General features: G+C 44.1%; 1 protein-coding gene across 4 annotated transcripts in view; it reads left to right on the forward strand.

The window, feature by feature from the left end:
• LOC115541881 (metalloreductase STEAP3) overlaps window positions 1-19,794 on the forward strand; it is a 71,440-nt gene that overhangs the window by 36,046 nt on the left and 15,600 nt on the right. For all 4 annotated transcript variants that reach the window (XM_030353791.1, XM_030353789.1, XM_030353790.1 and 1 more), the window contains one exon: window positions 3,183-3,347. In XM_030353791.1, coding sequence (XP_030209651.1) covers window positions 3,183-3,347 — 165 coding nt within the window. The remainder of the gene's footprint in view (window positions 1-3,182; window positions 3,348-19,794) is intronic.

Raw genomic sequence — 19,794 nt, forward strand, 5'->3', positions numbered from 1 at the left:
ACGAACGTTGTGAGTGCAGCGAATATGCGTTCATGTTAAGAGGAGTTTCGAGAAACGCTCCAAAGAAATGAACGATGGTTCACAAGATCCATTGTGAGAATGATCGTACGAGCGAAGATCCATCGTTATCGGGAAACTGGGCCCTGGGCTCCTTTGGGGGTTTCTGGTTGTGCCGTCCTCGGTATGTCTGCTAATACCCTGATGGCCAGCTAAACTCTTTCCCAAAAACACCAAGACAATGCAAACGTAATTCTCACTTCCACAGGTTTAATGGACGCACAGATGCAATTAAATTGTTATGGATTTAACAGATTTGAATGAAACGCTGAACCAGCTAGACGCCACTGAGTGTTTACTTCCTGGAGCCACGCGATAGGCCGATTGGAACCAACCGTCTTGAAGTGAACACGTCCTGAATAGAAACGCATAGGAAATGCACATTCCTGGAACACATAATTCTGTAATGCTGACTAAATGTAAAGCATGTATTCTTTACCTGTAGCATTAAACTTCTTACTCATAACAAAACACTGGTTGAGCCACAACAACACCACTGGGCTCCTTGGGGGTTGATTGAATACAGGAAGAAGTAGTGCCAGTATTTTAGCCTCTTCAATATGCGGAAAACTAAATGTTGAAATAGTGGTAATGTCACATTCAACCATTTCTTCCTCAACTCTTATTTCTTGGCCAAGAGATGCAACGTTGATTTGTTGTCGCCACAAATAGCACAGGCAGGAACTTGTTCCGAAATGTTTGCACCTTGCTGTTACCTCCTACCTGCCGAGATGGGGTCTGTTTCACCTGGCCGCAAAATCAATAGTGTCTTCCAGAGATGGGAGTAAGTCCCATACATGCAAGTCTCAAGTCAGTCGCAAGTCTTGGCCCTCAAGTCTCAAGTAAGTCCAAGTCGTCAGTAAGGAGGATCAAGCAAGTCAAGTCCAAGCACAGCTTTAGTCAAGCAAGTCAAGTCTCATCATCAAGTCAAGTCAAGTCAAGTCATATCAAATTCGTTTTTTTCAAATGTCTGTATTTCATCAAACCTGTTTTTCAGAGTCATTTTTTTTAAATGTAAGAAGATAAGTTACGTAATGAATCAGCTCAACATGAATGAATCTCAAACAGCTTTTTATTTGTGTGTGTGTGATGTGTGTGTGTCTGTGTGTGTGTGTGAGAGAAAGAGAGAGAGAGAGAGAGAGAGAGCAGGATAGCCAACGTTACATAGCCAAACGTTCTTGCAGCGTACCAACGTTCCACATTACCTTAAAGTTTTTTGAAAATGCCTCCCCCCCCGATCTATTACAGATCTATATGAATCACACAAATTACCTATTTTGGCTTAAAAACGGTGACAGGTTTGCACCCCTGATATGTGAAGTCATGATTTAGTGCCTCCTTAAATGTGCTCCCTCGTCCTCTGCCTTTCTCTCTACACGTGTCTGCATCCATAAGCTTGAACACCGCCTGCTAAGTATCTATCTATCCATGCATGCCTAGCGAAGCAAGAGAGCAAACCAGAGGATGATGTGGGAGCTTGCCATCACTGCCTACAAAGTAGTCATAACATTTGAAAATGAAGTTTTTATTCCGTATAGCCTCATTATATTCTAGGCATGCAGTTTTAGTGTTCAAGCTCAGGGATGCAAACGCAAAAAAAGTTTTGATTCCGTATAACCTCATTAGAGGCGTGCATGCATTGATATTTAGCAACTAGCTAGTCAGTTCTGGTGTTACAGCTAGCTAGCGCTTCGAGAATAGCAGCTACTTTTCACCAGATTTGCAATTTCAGATATATATTTTTTAGCTTAAGTAAAATCATCAATAACAACTAGCCTACTAGTACTCTCACTAATGTCAGCAGCCAAGTAGCAAAATGACAATCAAGGACGTTAATCCATCTAGGTTTGCAACATGTTACTCACCTTTCTTTATGTGCTGTCCTGAAATGTCGGATGAAATTCGACGTGGTGCTTGGCAAATCCGTAATTTTGACATTGCAGATTTTGCATGTCGCTCCTCTTTTATTTTATGTTGTGTAATCTTTATAGCCAAAATTGATTATTTTCGGGATGTTGGTCGGAGCGCCTTTCATCTCTGCTGATGATCACTCACTAGACTCATGCAGGAATGTCACATTGCGTGGAAGAGGGCGGGTTGCCAGGTTGCAGGTCAGGAGCACTCGCGCACAATAAAACAATGTTCATCTAATATATATTTTTTTATTATTATTTAAAATATTTAACAAGATTGCAATGACTTGGCAAGTCACATGACTCAAGTCAAGTCACAAGTCAGGAAGGGGCAAGTCAAAGTCAAGTCTTTCGTTAGTGTTGGTCAAGCAAGTCACAAGTCGCAAAACTGGCGACTCGAGTCGGACTCGAGTCAAGTCTTTGACTCGAGTCCCCTCATCTCTGGTGTCTTCCCGTGGGCCGTCGCAAGCCAAGATGGGCGAGGCCATGAATATTAATTTACCAAATGACGTCAGTTGGTAAGGCTTTTCTGATATATATCGTTTATGCATTGATTTTCTTTAATTTGCTAATGCAGGCAATGGAGGTAGAAGAAATTTTCAAGGACAGCATGCATATGCAACTCTGAGTGACCGCAGTGTTGTTTCAAAAGGATTTCAAAGGGAACAAGTACTAATAATAAGGCTAATAAGGCTATTAATGTCTTTACAACTTGTAAATGTTGTAAATACACAATGGACGCAAATAGCCATATTGAAAGTCTATGGTCTTGAATAAAAAGAACAAGACATTGGTTTGTCTGCATGACCGTGTGTGTCAGGTTTCCACTTCAAAATGTGATTCATGTGTCTCTTCCTCTGGTCCGTCTCCTTTTTTTGATTCACTGTTTTGAGAGAGAAACAAAAGAGAAGGAATAGGAAAAACCCAGAAGGAAATGACAAACTATGAGGTAATCAAGAAATAGTTTTCATGATTCTCCTCATTGTTGTTATGGCTCTGGGTGTGTGTCCACTGGCTAGTTTGGAAGAAAGATATATTGAATAGAAAGAGGAACAGTTGAATGCTTTACGTAGATTGTAAGTAAAAAAAATGCATCTAATATATTTAATGACATTTGAGTTCTCCCTCTCGCTTTTCCTATTTCTTTTCTTCTCCCTCTCCTCTCTCCTCTTTCTCTGCTCTCTTGCTCTTCCATCCCTCTCTCCTCCCCAGGTGAAGGAGGGGGTGGCGGACTCCTGGCAGGAGGATGAGGTGTGGAGGATGGAGCTGTACCTCTCCACGGGCATCATGGCTCTCTGTCTGCTCTCCCTGCTGGCCATCGCCTCCCTGCCCTCGGTGGCCGACGCCCTGAACTGGCGTGAATTCACCTTTGTGCAAGTAAGGTCAAATGCACACACACAGGAGATCGGTCGGCTCGAAAGTGGCGTGAGAAATCCAGAATTACTCGACTTATTCAGCGTCGGTTTGTGTCGAGGAATCACATTTTTTGTGATGATAAGCACGGGCTTCTATTGTTATTATAGTTTATATATAAATGTATATATTGTAGTTTTATAGTCTTTATTGTTGTTGAAACTAGATAGGTTAATTCCCCAACGTTTACTGGCTGGCCTAGATAGGTGGAGTTGCAATACATTACATTAATTTAGCTCCCGCTTTGGTTCAAAGCGACATACAATAAGTGCATTCAACCATGAAGCAACCATGAAGCAACCATGAGTTTTTTATTTTAATCTTAACGGTACTGGGAGAGATGAGTACATACAATGCATCAAATAAGCAAAGAGCTGCATTATAGAAACAAGATTCTATTTCTGATTTCCCCCGCAGAGTAATGACCGCCCAGTAGGAACCCCGATATCAAAGCTGAAGCAGCATAGCACTGCTCTGCGGTTGTGTATTTAAGGATCAAACATTTCAAGAGCAGCTTGTGTACTTTTTTTAATCTACAAAATAGGCCAATTACAAAATAGCCTTCTCTTAAACAATAGCCTTACTAAACAATATTAAACGAAACACGTCTCAGGTTTCAAAATGTTGATATACTATATGTGTTATAGCTGAATGGCTATAACACAAAGTTGTAATTTAGAAGTGTTAAAAGCAAATAGAAATATTGCTCTGGTGTGAGTTTAACACATATATGCAAAAAGTACATGCTAAATCTGACATGTGTGTCAATTGGTGGAAACTATCACAGAACTAAAAGTAAGCATAATCATTGAGGTTTGCACCGTGTATAACAAATAAAACAAGAATTAAAAGTAGAAACAGACCAAAACTTTAAGATTTGTGAAACTTGTGTCTGAAATTTCCTTCACGGTTTATGACGACTGGGTCGACTAATAGTCATGATGGATTTGTTTTGACATAGAAGGAAACACACACACACACACACACACACACACACACACACACACACACACACACACACACACACACACACACACACACACACACACACACACACACACACACAGCCCTTCATAAAACACTGGTGATGTATTCCGGTACTGACTACAAAACATCAGTACAGTTCAATCTTACGACCAGGGCGTCCATGGAGCGTCTCTCCTCCCAAAGATATAAACACAAGACTCTATTACAAAGAAAGTCCAAAGAGCAAAACCCTATGCATTCAATCAGTGACGATAATATTACCACTAATTGTACACAGCTCTTCGCTACTGAGTTATGTTTATTGAGTTGCTGTACTGCGTGTTACAAAGCGTATTTTTCTCTTACAATGCAATCTCGGGTATAAAGACACAACAAACGGGCATGGATGATGTTGGTGCATGTCATCACTTCGTAGGGAAATAAAGAACACGCTTACTCTGGCAGAAAGTTTTCTCAGAAAGCTCTCCCTCCCCTTCGCCCTTTTTAAGATGCTTCTCTAATAACAGAAACGTGTGTGAACGTGTACCTGGGCTGTAGCACTTGATTAGACATTCAGACATGCTTTTCTAGGTCGTTTAGCAAGGGGTAGATTAGGAGATTGGAGAGAGGAGGAACAGAGAGAAGAGTTAAAGGAGATACAGAGCAAAGAGAGGAGATACAGGAAGATAAGAAACAGACAGAGGAGAGCCGGACAGTGGACAGAATACAGTGACTGTGTGAAGGCATGAGTGTAATGATGATCTCAGTGTACAGTCTATTGGCCACACATGAGCATTGGATAAAAACATTGGGTAATAGACTGCAGGTAGTATCCCATTTCTTTTCACATAATGAACATTCAACAATAACAACAATATCATCATAACCATAACCAACAATTTTGACACTGATGTCACCGGTTCGGTATGGTACAAAATTTAGGCCTACGCCGCGCGGCCGCCATACGGTCTGCCGTACTGCATCGTGGTCCATCTGTTCAGCCCTGCTGACAACCACATCAACACGCTCATTAACACCGTCCAAAATTAGCAATTAGCACCAATGCCGCTTGACACTGTCTACTGCTGCTGTTACAAACAACTTTTTAACTCTGGGATCTCTTTTAAGCGTCTAGGCACGGAGCAGGACACGTTCCTGATGGGTTTGGAGATCAGGTCTATCAATCGATCAGCAGGCTTTTGGTCCCGCAGTGGTCAACTCGGATGTCGTTAAGTATGTAGGCGGGGCTTCATTTGCTCAAGGAAGCCTACAGTTTGGCTGTAGACATTTCAAGATCGAACCCTGACGTCACTGCAGAGGTCCATGCCCATATTTGGCCATGGATGGTCTGGCCCCTCACCACCACTGATTAGTAGGGTTGAGCACCGACACTCTGTTCCAATTGGGCACCGGTTCCGACGTAAATGGTAGTAACGAGATCGGATAATCTGATAACTTTTTTTTTAACGCCCCCTGCCCCGCCCCAATGGTGTTGCTGCGTCAACTTGCGTTAATTGCTGGGCGGTATACCGGTTCACACCGACACAAAATAGGGGCTACGAGTTCACAAGTCCTTTGTTACAGGTGCACAAATCCTATTCTGTGCATCACAACTTCAAAGAGTCATGCACTTGACACTTTTGCTACAATCATTCCAGCAGAATTTGTGCAAAACACATTCACACACCCGTGTTTCATAATCTGAGAACATGCACAAAAATTGTGCATTCGTAAACCCAAATGTGAACTAATGCATCAGAAGTTGCACATCTGTGAAATATTTCCTCACAGATTAAATTATATAGATCGCTGTGTTCAATGAGCATTTTAATGAGCAAGCACAAGTCCATCGATGCAACTGCCCAAATCTGCTGTTACGAGTCTCAGCTGTTGTTTTTTTTGCAATACGTCTATGTGGTACAAGTGTAGCAAATGTTCAATGTTAAAAATTCAAAATCAAATATTCAACGTTAAAAAATTCAACGTAAATATTTTCAACGTCTCCCAACTCAACATGCCAAATTCAGGTACAAATTTCCATGTCAGAAAATTCAGTGTTAACATCCGGGGACCCAAGGAAGAGCAATCAATCCTAGATGCTAGATCGCTGTCACACAAGGAGAGCGGGAATAAGAGCATTTTACACAGTAGCCTATAATAGGGAATGCTCGAAGGTAAATCGACGTCATTAAACACTGACTAGCTTTTTATGGGTAGAGAAGCAATGGTGGTGGACCTTACTAAACGCCCTAGCCATTGTATCGGTCTGTAAAATGCTAATCAAATCAAATCAAATGTATTTATTAAGCACATTTAATAACAAGGTTATGTTTTATTTATGTTTTTGTTATAATTCACACCGTTTTTTTGTTTTTTTTACTGCAGTATGAAGTAAACGATGAACTAATGCCTGTATGTGAAGTGTGTGTGTGATTGCAGTGACTTGGCTGGATTTACATGCAACGTAATAGTAATTGTAGTGGGTCAAGGAGCCCAATTTATTAGGGCACGAATTTGGGGCCATCCACCGTCGTCACTTTGCCTACGTCTGGTGTGATGCTGGGGTGATCTGTGATGTGATGCTGAAGCCCGCCGTCCACTCTGGAACGAGAGCGCAGAGCCGACAGTATTGCGCCACTGAAGCGGCAGCAGCCTGTAGTTCCAGTGGAAGCACGGCGTGCCTCGGGAAGAGGCGCCCGACAGCAACCTGCTTTTTATTTGTCATACTCATATCTGTATTGTGTCACTCAGTGCAGAATAATTTTGGCTCTGCGCGCTCGTTGCGCTCTTGTTATGCCACCACAGAGACATATCAACTGCTCCAGCCACTTAACGTGCATCCAGTGTCACTAAAAGAATACCCCCATTCCGAGTGCTCGATGACGATACAAACGTTAAAGTGTAAAGTTAAAGTTAAAGTTAAATTCCGGCGCAAATTGAACCCAGGATCTTTGTTTTGGCATGAAAACCCATCAAATAAGCCTTCCAGACACCTTTTTAATTGACAATAGAGTATTATAGGTTGCCGGGCGCAATGTTTGGCGTCCATGTTGTTGGCTTGGGGCATTGAGTTTCGCTTCTAAATCTGCATTTTTGAACCACTAATATTGTTAAAAATAGCACCAAACCCCTGCAGTAGCATGACTAGGGTCCCTGCACATAAAACGAAGCACAAATAACTTAGTTTGCAAACCCGGAGTTTAACAAGCATTACCGGTAGGTCTGTGTTTACAGGAAGTCCACACAAGTCGATTGCCGAATGCGCCGGAGTTCAGTTCAAGGAGGAAAGTTTTGGAATTTATAATTTATGTAATTTATATTTATAAAAAATATATTGCAAGTGTTGACACGTCAATCAAAGGAATTGCATATGTAACTACAGTTACAAAATAATTGTTTGCTACAATCAAGCATGGCACGTTGTTGACGGAAGAAGCACAGCACACGTGATTGACTCATCACCGGAGAAGACTACCCATCTACAGCTTGAAGGTCAAGAGAGAGATGGTTCATGTTTGTGTTTTAGGGTTAGGGTCCCTGGCTGCGAAAAAAGAAAAGAAAAGTTACACTCCAGAAACTTTCCATAGACTGCCATTGCGGTACAATGACCGATCTCTGGTAGACCAGTGGCTTATTGTTCTGAATATGGTCATTGAGACGCCAATCAAGACGCTAATGCAGAAGGATCACCGTGTCTGCAGTGCTCATTTTGATAAGGACGACTTCATCATTCCCAAAAGAGCTGCTGACCCAAAGAACCCAAAAGGAGTTTCATTGATGAGGAATGCAATCCCTCGAGTGCAGCAAGTGGCTACGGATAGACTTGAGGTAAAGTTGTTAGCTTATTTTCGTGTTGTATATGATTGTTCACAATTGGTGTGGGGGAGTCACGAAATCACGTGTGCGTCTTTCGTCAACAACGTGCCATGCTTGATTATAGCAAACAATTATTTTGTAACTAACTTACATATGCAATTCCTTTCATTTACGTGTCAACATTTGCTATATATTATTTATGAATATAAATTATATAAATTATAAATTACAACACTTTCCTCCTTGAACTGAACTCCGGCGCATTCGGCATTCGACTGTAAACACGGACCTACCGGTAATGCTTGTTAAACTGTCTTTTTAAATAAAAGCAAACTAAGTTGTTTGTGCTTCTTTTTATGTGTAGGGACCCTAGTCATGCTACTGCATAGGTTTGGTGCTATTTTTAACAATATTAGTGGTTCAAAAATGCAGATTTAGAAGCGAAACTCAATGCCCCAAGCCAACAACATGGACGCCAAACATTGCGCCCGGCAAATTATAATACTTGATTTTCAATTAAAAAGGTATCTGGAAGGCTTATTAGATGGGTTTTCATGCCAAAACAAAGATCCTGGGTTCAATTTGTGCCGGAATTACACTTTAAGTTTTAAGCTTGGGCATTTTCCGCACGTGAACGACTTCATGCCTGTCTACGCTTCAAACTCTTGCATGTTGCAGAAAATGTGCAACAGCGCCCCCTAGGGTCACACTGTTCGTGGCTTCTCTCCCCATAAAAAGCAACAGTCAGTGTTTAATGACGTTGATTTACCTTTGAGCATTTCCTTTTATTGGCTACTCTGTAAAATGCTGCTTAGAATTAACGTTTGTATCAAGAAAGAAAGAACCAGCGAGTGACGCTCTTATTCCCGCTCTCCTTGCTTGACTTGGGTCACCGGATGTTAACACTGAATTTTTAGACATTGGATTTTGCACCTGAATTTGGCATGTGGAATTTGGGGTCGTTTCCATTATCTCTTCGTTTAATTTTTAACGTTGAAAATTTGATTTTGAATTTTTTACATTGAAAAATAAAGCTGCATATGATTTATTGAGTTAAATGAAGAGGCAATATATCAAGACACGTTATGTCAATGCATAAATATTCAGTGCTTAGAATTCAATGGCTTTTTATTTTCAAAATCCGATGGCACAGATTTACTTCCATACATTAACCAATGAAAGTCGCCGGCAGGTAGCCTGGTTCTACCAGACTCTCGTACTTCACTTCATTTCATTTCATTTGTACAGAGAGTCTGGACCTAATCAATTGACAAACGTTAACTCACTTGAAGGCGGGTGTCTGTTGAAGTTTAAAAGTATTGGATCTGCCCAGTGCCACTCTGGATCTGCCATAACCAATCGCTAACGTTTGGTTGTGACGTATGTCATGCGCCGGGAATCAGGCGCAGGTTGTACACAAACCAAAAACCTTGCGCGTCTGCACGAAAATGTCCGTCAACGACAGCTGCAGGTTTTGTTCGTCGAATTTAATTTATCAGGGAAAAATTGCACATTGTAAATCAATCTTTTATAGTAAGGCCAGAGATGATGTATGCAGTCAACTTTCGAAGCTGGGTCTAATCGTTGACAACACGCCATCGTCATTGTTCTCAGACACGCCCTCTGTTCGCTGATTGGGCGCCGCTGTGGCGGCCCCAGAAAACCAAATTACATACAGCAGGTCCAGACCTAGTACTGAAGGGAAATTCAAATTGAGCGGAAGTACTTAGGCGGGCGGAGCCAGGCTAGCCGGCAGGGGGTGCATTTTTCAAACTACACTGGGACCATCCAAGCAGACCATTAAAATACATTGAAGGACACTTGCGGCATGTTAAAGTAGAAATCCGGTGTAAAATGGATCTTGGATATGTTTAGTATGATAACGAGTTGGAATGTTTGTTTGGGAGCAAAAAAGCGCGTATAGACGCATTTTTAAGTTGGCTGTTTTTAGCCGATTCTACCAAAACGCTATAAACTTGGAACGATGGGGGCATGTGTTATGGTAAAAATTTAATCGTTATTTTAAACCACTTAACAGGCTAGAAGTAGCCTGACACTTCTTTGGTAGTATAATAAGGGTCTTAACATATAAAACGAGGCATTGATAACTTTGTAAGTGTACAGATTGTTTATTAAAAGGACATCTTGTTTTTAAGACTCGATAAGTAGATTGGCGAACACAACGCTTGCGTGTTGTTGACGGATGGCACAGTCTCTGTGTCCTTCAATCTACTTATCGAATCTTAAAGACAAGATGGCGTAGACGGGTGAACTACTACTGGTATTGTGTGTATATAATGTCCTTATTAATAAACAATCTGTGCACTTACGAAGTTATCAATGCCTCGAAGTTATAATGGCGTATCCTAACCATGGCGCTGTGTCGAGCGGCAGCCAGCAACAGTTGCTCTCTCTTTTTTCTTCACTTTTAGCTATTTGTTTCATATTTATTGTTTTCTATTACCGTTTTTTTTCTTTAGTAAGTTGTTGTACTAACCTTAGCCAACTATGTTTGGGAACTTTTTTTTCGTGTTTTTTGTCCGTGTGTCTCATTCTTGGGACAATTTTTCCCGACCGCGTCTCCGTTGGGGCGCAACAATGCGGCGTATCTATTGTTTACACCCGAGATCAGCTGTTGTCGCTACAACCATCGGCACTGATGCGGGAGAGACCTGAAATCCCCAGAGAACTGAGGAGGAAGTTCAGGGGATGTAAGGCTGGACGTAAACACTGAGAAAAAAAGCGGAGATATAAACCATCTCTCCCTTCCATCACCATGGGGAATGTGAGGTCGTTGGCTAATAAGACGGACGAGCTGGCAGGCTTGGTGAGGACTCTGCGGGTGTATCGTGAGAGCAGTGTGCTGTGTTTCACGGAGACGTGGCTCCATGAGGACATTCCGGACGTTAATGTTACTGTGGACTAGGGCTGAACGATTTATCGTTTTCTGATCGAAATCACGATTTCAGACAACGCGATCTCGGGATTGCCAAAGACACGTTTTTTTCAGTTTTACTGTGCGTTCACGCGTCAAGTAGACACGCGAATCGGGCGAATTAATATAATATAATTGTATATATAATATCATGGCCAAAAGCTGTGTGAGCCTCCGGATGGCCGTAGGGCTGGGAGCTCTCTTCGAGGGGTTTGTTTACCGGCGTTTGTTTACCGGCGTTGCTATGGTTAACAGCGTTAACATGCGTTCAACAGCGTGGCCACTGAGTCACATGTGTAACGTAACAGCCAATCAGCGTTCAACCGTCAAACTCAGTGCAGTTCAGTCCGGGGTGAACTGCAGCATGGAGGAGAAAGTGAATGTTGCCGTTTGCGACTCCCGGAGCTCTATATATATAATATAATAGTATGTAATATAATATTTCTATATATAATATCACGGACAAAAACTTTGTGCGCCTCCGGATGGCCGTAGCGCGGGGAGCTGTCATAGGGATTGGGCTTCTCGGGGTTTGTTTACCGGCGTTGCTATGTTTCCGGTCTTGTGTGTTCCAACGGTTTATTAGGTAGGCCTAGCTAATAATTCTCTGTCTATTCAATACTTCATTCACTGCCTCTTCCGTGGTCATTACAATATTATGAATAGACTGCGTTGGGTTCTCCGACGTCTCTCCCTTTGTTGTTATACTCTAATGCACGAATTAACTAAAAGAGCCATCTTTGACTGTCTTAAAAAAACAGCTAAAAAGTAGTAGTACTTTTCTAAGTTAAGACAGTCAAAGATGGCTCTTTTAGTTCATTTGTAACAACTGCAGTTGGTCAAGGACTTTAGTTTACATGCATGTTTCTTAATAAATACATTTACAATTATTTTTTAACTTTAGTTAGAGTAATAGCATGTAATGTTTTAATGGTATGATGTCATGTTTGTAAATATTACTGTACATTGTGAATATTGCACTGAAGCTTGATTTGAAGAAAATCGTGAAGAAAATCGAAATCGCAATATCTGCCAGAAAAATCGCAATTCAATCTTTTCCTGAAATCGTTCAGCCCTACTGTGGACGGCTTTCAGACTGTTCGGGCGAACAGGAATCACAGAGAGAGTGGCAAGAGGAAAGGTGGTGGACTTGCTATTCTTATTAACAACAAGTGGTGTCATCTTGGTCACGTCATGGTGAAGGTGCGGGTGTGCAGCCCGGACATTGAACTGCTTGCCGTGAGTCTGCGGCCATATTATCTGCCGAGGGAGTTCTCACATGTGATATTCCTGGTTGTTTACATTCCTCCGACTGCAAACGCGGTGCACGCGAGTGACGTCATCCACACCGTCGTCGCGGGACTCCAGACACGGCACCCTGACTCATTCTTTGCGATATCTGGGGACTTCAATCACATCACTCTGGCTGCAACACTGCCCACTTTCAAGCAGTTTGTTGACTGTCCTACCAGGGAAAACAAGACACTGGGCCTTCTGTATGCAAATGTTAAGGATGCTTACAGCTCCACTGCCCTTCCCCCTCTTGGAAAATCGGACGATTACCTCATCCACCGGCAGCCCCTGTATAAGCCCCAAGTCCAGCGGCTACCTGTGACCACCAGGACTGTGAGGAGATGGTCACAGGAGACCGATGAAGCTTTGAAAGGCTGCTTTGAACTAACAGACTGGGAGTTGCTCTGTGATTCACATGGAGAGGACCTTGATGATCTCACGGACTGCATAACAGGGTACATCAACTTCTGTGTGGACAGTGTTGTTCCTACAGTGACTGTACGCTGTTTCCCCAATAACAAGCCGTGGGTCACCAGAGACATCAAGGTCCTGCTGAATGAGAAGAAGAGGCCCTTCAGAGATAGGGCCAGGGAGCAGATGAGGCGGGTACAGAGGAAGCTTAAGGAGAGGATCCAACAGGGTAAGGACAGCTACAGGAGGAAGTTGGAGCGCAAACTCCAGCAGAACAACCTGAAGGACGTGTGAAGCGGCATGAGGAGCATCACTGGCCACAAACCATCGGGCAGCCAAACAATAGGAGGTGGTACTAAACGAGCCAACGAGTTGAACCTGTTTTTCAATAGGTTTGATGAGAGGGCTCCGGAATACCCCTCCCCCAGCTCCTCTACAACCATCCAACTCCAAACCTCCAGCCCTGCTGCCCACCTCCATTCCTTCCTGACTACACCCTAGCTGTTCTCTCCCCCCCACCATCAACTCTCCCCACCCCCTTCAACACACACGGCAGACAGACCTTCACTGCAGAGCAGGTGAGGAAGGAGCTGTGCAGACTCCGCCCAGGCAAGGCAGCAGGACCCGACGGTGTCAGCCCAAGGGTCCTCAAAACATGTGCAACCCAGCTGAGTGGAGTTCTGCAGCACATCTTCAACCTGAGCCTGAGTCTGGAGAGGGTCCCTGTACTGTGGAAGACATCCTGCCTGGTACCTGTACCGAAGAAGGCGCGTCCCAGCATCCTCAACGACTACATACCGGTGGCACTGACGTCTCACCTGATTAAGTCCCTGGAGAGGCTGGTCCTGTCACTTCTTCGGCCCTTGGCCAGCTCATCATTGGACCCTCTTCAGTTTGCTTACCAGCCGAGACTAGGAGTGGAAGACGCCATCATCTTCCTGCTCCACCGTGCCTGCGCCCACCTGGACAGTCCGGGAAGCCCTGTGAGAATCCTGTTCTTGGACTTCTCCAGTGCGTTCGACACCATCCGGCCTGCTCTGCTGGGGAGTAAGCTGACGGTGATGCAGGTGGACCCTCACCTGATTTCCTGGATTACAGACTATTTGACAGGTCGACCGCAGTATGTCAGACTGCAGGACGGTGTGTCTGATACTGTGGTCAGCAACACTGGGGCTCCTCAGGGAACTGTTCTTTCCCCCTTTCTGTTCTCCCTGTACACCTCAGACTTTCAGTTCCTCTCTGAGTCCTGCCACCTGCAGAAGTTTGCGGACGACTCTGCAATTGTTGGCTGTGTTAGTGAGGGGAAGGAGGAGGAGTACAGGAGCGTTGTTGACTCCTTTATCGAGTGGTGTGCAACTAACCATCTGCTTATCAACCCCACCAAGACTAAGGAGCTGGTGGTGGATTTCCGCAGGAGGAAATCTGCCCCTACACCCATGTCGTCCAGGATTACAAATACCTTGGAGTATACCTGGATAACAAACTGGACTGGGCCAAGAACACCGAGGCTGTTTACAAGAAGGGCCAGAGTCAACTCTATTTCTTGAGGAAGCTCCGGTCATTCAAAGTATGTAACATCATGCTGAGGATGTTCTACCAGTCGATGATAGCCAGTGCCATCTTTTTTGCAGTTGTGTGCTGGGGCAGCAGGCTGAGGGAAGCGGATGCCAGGAAGATCAGTAGGATCATCAGGAAGGCTGGCTCCATCCTGGGGGTCCAGCTGGACTCTTTGGTGGTGGTGTCTGAGAGGAGGATGCTGTGTATACTACGCAATATCCTGGTCAACAATGCTCACCCTCTCCACCAGGTGCTGACCTCGAGCAGAAGCACCTTCAGCAATAGACTCATCCTCCCCCGGTGTAACACAGAACGCCAGAGGTATTCTTTTCTTCCTGTGGCCATCAGACTGTTTAATGCATCTACCTTCGGCTGCAGAAGGGACCGTGGAGACACTATGCCCTGAGTCCAATGTCACTTTATTTATTTATTTATTTATTTATTTTTACCCAATTTATTTATTTATATATTTATTTATTTTTTACCCAATTTGAAATTTGAAATTTTCACTTCATAACTTTGGTTAATTTATGCTGCCAACAATTGCTGCTATAATATTTATCACTTTACCACTTTTACCACTAATACCACTTTTATCCAATCGCTCCTTTTCACTTATTTAGTTTGTACTTATTTTATTTTATTTCCATCTATTTTATCTATTTTGACTCCAACACTGTATTACTTTCCCACCTTTGTATTGTAACTGTTGCACAGTAAATTCCCTCGGGATAAATAAAGCATCTTTAATCTTGAATCTTACCCAACTCCGTCGTGTAGTATTCCCTCTTGTCTGCAGAAAGTAAGAGTTTGCTTGGATGGTCCCAGTGTAGTTTGAAAAATGCAACCCCTGCCAGCGACTTTCATTGGTTAATGATGCAATTGGGCCAACCCAAATCCACCACTACATCTTGGATCCAGGAGATGGCGCCACAGGAGACGAGCTTCCACGCCGGCAATGGACTCTGCTGAACCGTCTACGTACAGGGGTCGGTCGGTTCAAATCTTCAATGAAGAAGTGGGGCCTGACAGACAGCGCTGCATGCGAGTGTGGTGCCCCTGAACAGAATGTCGAGCATATTATGACCACCTGCCCCCTATACAGACCACCCTCGGAAGCCGGCCTCTTTGACGTGGGACCAGAGACAAGGGCATGGCTACAAGACACCGAGTTGGACCTCTGATGTTACACGAAAGAAGAAGAAGCAATTTTGTCCCGCCTACGGATGCTCTGCGTCATACAGATACAAATAACTTTTGCTACACTTGTAGCAAAAGATAGGATACAAATCATTTTTGCAACACATAGACGTGTGGCAAAAGTATCCGCAAGAAAAACAACAGATGAGACTCGTAGCAGCAGATTCGAGCAGTTGTATCGATGGACTTGTGCTTGCTCATTAAAATGCTCATTGAACATAGTGGTCTATATCATTCATTTGTTAGGAAATATTTCACAGATGTGGAACTTCTGATGCATTAGTTCACATTTGGGTTTAGGAATGCACAAATTTTGTGCATGTTCTCAGATTATGAAACACGGGTTTGTGAATGTGTTTTGCATCAACTGCGCTGCAATGATTGTAGCAAAAGTGTCAAGCGCATGACTCTTTGAAGTTGCGATGCACAGAATAGGATTTTTGCACCTGTAACAAAGGACTTGGGAACTCGTAGCCCCTGTTTTGTGTTTACAATGGAAGGAAAAATATTTACAACTTCAAATTTGCTGTTACACATTTGTGACTTTAGTGTACGCATGCTAAAGACTTATGCTATATTAATACCTTCATAGTAAATGATTTAATTATACATATTTGTAATGTCAAGTCAAAGTCAAAGTCAGCTTTATTGTAAATTACAACAAACACAGGACAAAGAGCCAAACAAACAAAAAAAACAACAGTTTTTTCTTGTTTGTTCTACGCTGTGTATGTGTATAAGAGTATAGTGGGGGAGGGGGTAAGGTAGTGGCTAAGGTATTTGACTCTCAGCTCAGAGGTTCTGGGATTGATTCCAGATGTCTCACCTGTAGGCATCCTTGAGCAGGATGGCCCTAAACACCATAATGACCTTTAAAGGAAATGGACTGCAAGACGCTCTGGATGAACACATCTCCAAAGAACTAAACAGTAGTAGTAGTTAGGGTTGGTTATCGTTTGGGTTTTATCCGATACCAGTGCCTACTTGGTACTTTTTAAACGGTTCCGGTGCTAAAACGGTTGTCGAACCAGTACTTAAAAAAACGAAACCGCACACACTTGCATACATGCACATTAAGCAGAAAGTCAGCGGACACGAGTTGAAGTTTAGAACATAGCACACATTGTTGTCACACACGCTGTTGAATGGCAACGGTGTTTGCTAGCCTACTTGATATGCAAAATTTGCTGTTGCCATTAAATTTCTCGAATTACCCGAAGAGGAAAGGCTGCTGTGAGTGCTGTGACTGATAAATTATTGTTTAAAAAAAAAATTATAATAATAATCCTCCTCATTGTCATCCGCTTATCCGGGGTCGGGTCGCGGGGGGAGCAGCTCAAGCAGGGGGCCCCAGACTTCCCTTTCCCGGGCCACATTGACCAGCTCTGACGGGGGGATCCCGAGGCGTTCCCAGGCCAGTGTTGAGATATCATCTCTCCACCTAGTCCTGGGTCTTCCCCGAGGTCTCCTCCCCACTGGACGTGCCTGAAACACCTCCCAAGGGAGGCGCCCAGTGGGCATCCTTGCCAGATGCCCGAACCACCTCAGCTGACTCCTTTCTAAGTAAAGGAGCAGCGGCTCTAATCCGAGTTCCTCACGGATGGCTGAGCTTCTCACCCTATCCCTAAGGGAGACGCCAGCCACCCTTCTGAGAAAACTCATCTCGGCCGCTTGTACCCGCGATCTCGTCCTTTCGGTCATCACCCTACCCTCATGACCTCATCCCAGCCACTTCACATTCGGCCGCCAGCCGATCCAGTGAGTGCTGAAGGTCACAGGCCGATGATCCAATGAGGACCACATCATCTGCAAAAAGCAGTGACGAGATCCTCAGACCACCGAACTGCAACCCCTCCCCACCACGACTACGCCTCGATATCCTGTCCATGTATATCACAAACAGGATTGGTGACAAGGCGCAGCCCTGGCGGAGACCAGCACCCACTGAAACTGAGGAGAGACCCCCTTACCCCATACTCCCGCAGCACCTCCCACAGTTTCTCCTGGGGGACCCAGTCATACGCCTTCTCCAGATCCACAAAACACATGTAGACCGGATGGGCATACTCCCAGGCCCCCTCCAGGATCCTTGCGAGAGTGAAGAGCTGGTCCGTAGTTCCACGTCCGGGGCTAAAACCGCATTGTTCCTCTTCAATCTGAGGTTCGACGATCGGCCGAACCCTCCTTTCCAGCACCTTGGAGTAGACTTTACCAGGGAGGCTAAGAAGTGTGATACCCCGGTAATTGGCACACACTCTCTGGTCCCCCTTTTTGAACACTGTACCCGACTCCCACGCAATGTTGAATAGGCGTGTCAACCATGACAGCCCCTCAACACCCAGAGCCTTTAGCATTTCTGGCTGGATCTCATCAATCCCTGGGGCTTTGCCACTGCGGAGATGTTTGACTACCTCAGTGACCTCCACCAGGGAAATTGACGATGAAATACCATCAATCTCGAGCTCTGCCTCCAACATAGAGGGCGTGTTATTCGGATTCAGGAGTTATTATTATAATTATTTGTAATTATAATAATAATTACAAATAATAATTACACGCTGAAAGCAGGCAGGCACCCAACTATTCTGCTCACGTTTACACTTGCGTGCACGGCGGGGTTTAAAACATTACTGCCAAAGTCATATTTATTAATATAACGCAGGTGCGCAAGGCAGCCACAGGAGACGCCAACATTGTTTTCAAACGCTCGGTACTGCGCTGTATTACTTCCCAAGTTTTGAGAAGAAAATAAAGTATTTGAAGCGAAAAAGCGACTGTTTTTGATTTGTTTATTTGGTTTTGTACCTATATTTATAAAACATAGCTAACACACATAGCTCTAGAGCCTAGACAAAGCATCAGCGCCCACATTTTCAGACCCCTTTTTATGTTGGATATCGAGGTTGAAGTCTTGTACCAACAGAGCCCACCGCATGAGTCGCTGGTTGTGACTAAACATGCGGGACAGAAAAACAAGGGGATTATGATCAGTGAACACTACAACAGGCAGAGAGGTAGACCCAACATAGACCTCAAGGTGCTGTAGTGCTAACAAAAGAGCAAGGGTTTCTTTCTCAATGGTGGAGTAATTTGCCTGGTGTCGGTTGAACTTGCGGGAAAAGTAAGCAACAGGATGATCAATACCGTCAGCGGTACAGGACTAAAGCCAGTCGATTCCTGCACGGGCAGGAACAAGACAAAGGGGACTCCCTCATCCCACTGCTTCTCAGTCTTGACACAGTACTTCCTGAGCATCGACTTTAGTGTCTGATGCCAGCGCTCTAAAGCTCCTTGCGATCGGGGGTGGTATGCAGACGACACGATGTGATGCACACTCAAGCTCTTGAGTACCTGTCTGAAGAGACCAGACTTAAAATTAGAGCCCTGGTCTGTCTGGATCACCCGCGGTAATCCAAAAGTAGAAAAAATCTTAAGCAAAGCCTTCACTACGGCACTAGCGGTTATCGAACGGAGTGGAATAGCCTCTGGGTAACGAGTGGCGGCGCACATAATAGTTAACAAATACTGATTTCCACTTTTAGTTTGAGGTAGAGGGCCAACACAGTCAATAATCACTCGCTCAAATGGCTCTGCTATCACAGGAATGGGGTGTAATGGCGCAGGAGGGGCAATCTGGTTAGGTTTCCCGCCAACCTGACACACATGGCAAACACGGCAATGTTTGGCAATGTCCGACTTTAGACCTGGCCAATAGAAATGTCGGAGGATGGCCTGATATGTTTTGGTTATGCCCAAATGTCCTGCCCACGTACTCTCGTGAACCACTGACATCACATGCTGGCGGCATCCTACAGGAACGACTATCTGGTAAACAGAATCACAATCAGAATCATCAGTTACGAAGGAAGACCATTTACGTAACAGCATCTCACCATCCATAATATATGCCACTTTTTCATCCCTTGCTTTGTTGTTACCCACCACCTTGGCAAAACACCCTTAAAGGGTCGGGTCTGCTTTCTGCATCTGGCTCAAGCGTGCTCGGTTGACTGGAAATGTTAATTTCAACATTTGTTGAAATGTTTATCCCTAACCCTGGATTTACATCTTTAAATTCAGGATGTCTGCATTGCCTGGGGAGAGTTTAGAGACTACACTCTCCCAAGACAATGCTGACATCCTCATCTTCTTTTTTTTCATAAAGTATGGTAGCGAAATACACTTTCTGTCGTGTTTTATTTGGCATTTTGTAAATCCATTGATTTCGGTTGG

The sequence above is a fragment of the Gadus morhua genome, chromosome 4 (genome assembly GCF_902167405.1).
Source record: "Gadus morhua chromosome 4, gadMor3.0, whole genome shotgun sequence".
Taxonomy (NCBI): Eukaryota; Metazoa; Chordata; class Actinopteri; order Gadiformes; family Gadidae; genus Gadus; species Gadus morhua.